This window comes from Dipodomys ordii, unplaced genomic scaffold (assembly GCF_000151885.1).
Source record: "Dipodomys ordii isolate 6190 unplaced genomic scaffold, Dord_2.0 Scaffold161, whole genome shotgun sequence".
NCBI classification, from domain to species: Eukaryota; Metazoa; Chordata; class Mammalia; order Rodentia; family Heteromyidae; genus Dipodomys; species Dipodomys ordii.
The window spans coordinates 52,877-55,050 of record NW_012267377.1 but is presented as its reverse complement, the minus strand read 5'-3'; the positions used below and the strand labels follow the sequence as shown (position 1 = coordinate 55,050).

General features: G+C 42.2%; 1 protein-coding gene across 1 annotated transcript in view; it reads right to left on the bottom strand.

Annotated features, from left to right (window-relative positions):
• The window catches only part of LOC105998315 (biliverdin reductase A-like), a gene marked incomplete at its 5' end in the record, with an annotated part of 9,528 nt that extends 7,644 nt beyond the window's left edge, over nucleotides 1-1,884 (bottom strand). Inside the window, one exon of the mRNA XM_013032998.1 lies at nucleotides 1,743-1,884. Coding sequence (XP_012888452.1) covers nucleotides 1,743-1,884 — 142 coding nt within the window. The remainder of the gene's footprint in view (nucleotides 1-1,742) is intronic.
• Between the last annotated feature and the right edge of the window lie 290 nt (nucleotides 1,885-2,174).

Genomic DNA, 2,174 nt, shown 5'->3' with positions numbered 1-2,174 from the left:
GAGCGCTAGCCTTGAGCTCAAGAGCTGAGGGACAGCGCCCAGGCCCAGAGTTCAAGGCCCCACGACCGGACCCAAAAAATTAAGCACAGTGTATAAAAGAGTTTTCAGCTGGGTGCTGGTGGCTCACACCTGTAATCCTAGCTACTCAGAAGACTGAGATCTGATGGTCAAGGTTCAAAGCCAGCCCAGGCAGGAAAGTCCATGAGACCCTTAGTTCCAATAAACCACCAGAAAAACGGAAGTGGCACTGTGGCTCAAGTGGTAGAGCGCTAGCCTTGAGCTGAAGATCAAGGCAGTGCCCAGGCCTAGAGTTCAAGCCCCACGACCGATAGACAAAAAAAATTTGTTTTATATTCTTGACATACAGTGAACATTTCTAAATAGTTGTTACCTTGGTAAAACAGAAACCACACAAAATGCACATGAAGGACAATCAAGTACTCTAATGGGACACATTTCTATTGGTAATATAACCAGAAAAAGGTCCTGAGACTAGCTCAAGTGGAAAGGAATTCAATTTTTTCAATGAAGAAAAAGAATCTTTTAAGTCCCGGTCATAGTTTACACATTTCCTGCAAATCAAAACAATACTGAGACATTATTTTTCCCCAGTTAGATTGGACAACATTTTGAATTCTAACAACAAAAATGCTGGTGGGGATGTGGGGCAAGGGAACCCTACTGCACTGCTGGTGGCAATGTAAACTAGAGCAACTACTTTGGAAAGCAGTCTGGAGGTTCCTTAAAAAACTAAACACAGACCTTCCCTATGATCCAGCCATATCACTCCTAGGCATCTACGCTAAGCATCATGAGCCAGGATATGATAAGGACACCTGCACAACCATGTTCACTGCCACACTATTCAAAACAGTAAAAATAGGGAAATAACCTAGATGCCCCATAATAGCTGAGTGGATCCAAGAAATATGGTACCTAGCCACACAGTCATTAGAAAGAATAAAATAATGTCATCTGCAAGAAAATGGATGGAACTAGAACAAATCATATTAAGTTAGATAAGCCAAGATCAGAGACAAATGGTGCATGTTCTCCCTGATATGTGGAAATTAGATCTGAAAGGTACTGGACTACAAAATACAAAGAATTTTAGATGCTTCCATAGAGTGGGACCAGAGATAGTCTTAGGAGAAAATCACAAAGGTGCAATACCCAAATACCTCTTCATATGTATATAATATACATACTGAAACAAACTCCAAATATATGGAAACAAAGGACTTTTTTCTTAATTTTTTTTCTTTTGTTGACTCTGTATTCTTTACCTTATGTAAGGTGTATTCACATTCACATCTGTGGAAGGGTGGGGGGAGGGCAGAAAATTGGAGGAAAAAGGGTGAAAAAATACAGCAGTGGAGTGCTGCACATTGATGAAAAAAGTGAACTATGCAACTTGTGGGTGGAGATGGGAGGGAGTGGTAAGGGAAGAGAAGGAGGGAAGAGAGGACATTATGCAAAAACATATGTACTTATTTCTGGATGTATATGAATGTATCCCCATTATATATCACTTCTAAAACAATCAAGTAAAATTGGAAGAAAAAAAGTTTACGCATTTCCACGAATCCCTGTGCACTCCAGGTCCCTCCACTGTGTAGGAAGAGCAACATGCCTGAAATGGTTTGAGCTTGAAAGTATAGTATAGAGATGCAGTCACACAGCTCCTCAGGGCAGAAAGCCTTAATAAGCGGGTCTGTGTGCAGACAGAGAGCATACGTCACCTTTCTTCTCAGCCAGGTCCCACAGTTCCTGAGCAGCTGCCAATGACAGCGCCATGGGGTATTCCACAAGGACATGCTTGCCAGCGCTTAGAAACTGCCTTGGAAAAACAAGAAACACAGCAAGAGAACCTTCAAATGAGCATCACTCACGGGCTCCTCAAGATGGGGAAGAGGGTGTCGTAAGCACATGAGTCTGTGTGGGAGAGAGTCCTGGGAGACGTGGTGGAGGACTGAGCTCATAGAGTTTTTGACGACTCTGAGAAAATACCTCTCCAGTTTTAATGCAAACGTTCCATCAGTGTCATTCACTTATAGACTATTTTACAGTCACTCTGGGAAAAACATATATTCTCAAATAAACTATTTCTTCCACAGTATTAGAAAGACAACAGAGCCCCTGGGCAGTGAGCTGTTTCTGAAGCAGTCTGACCA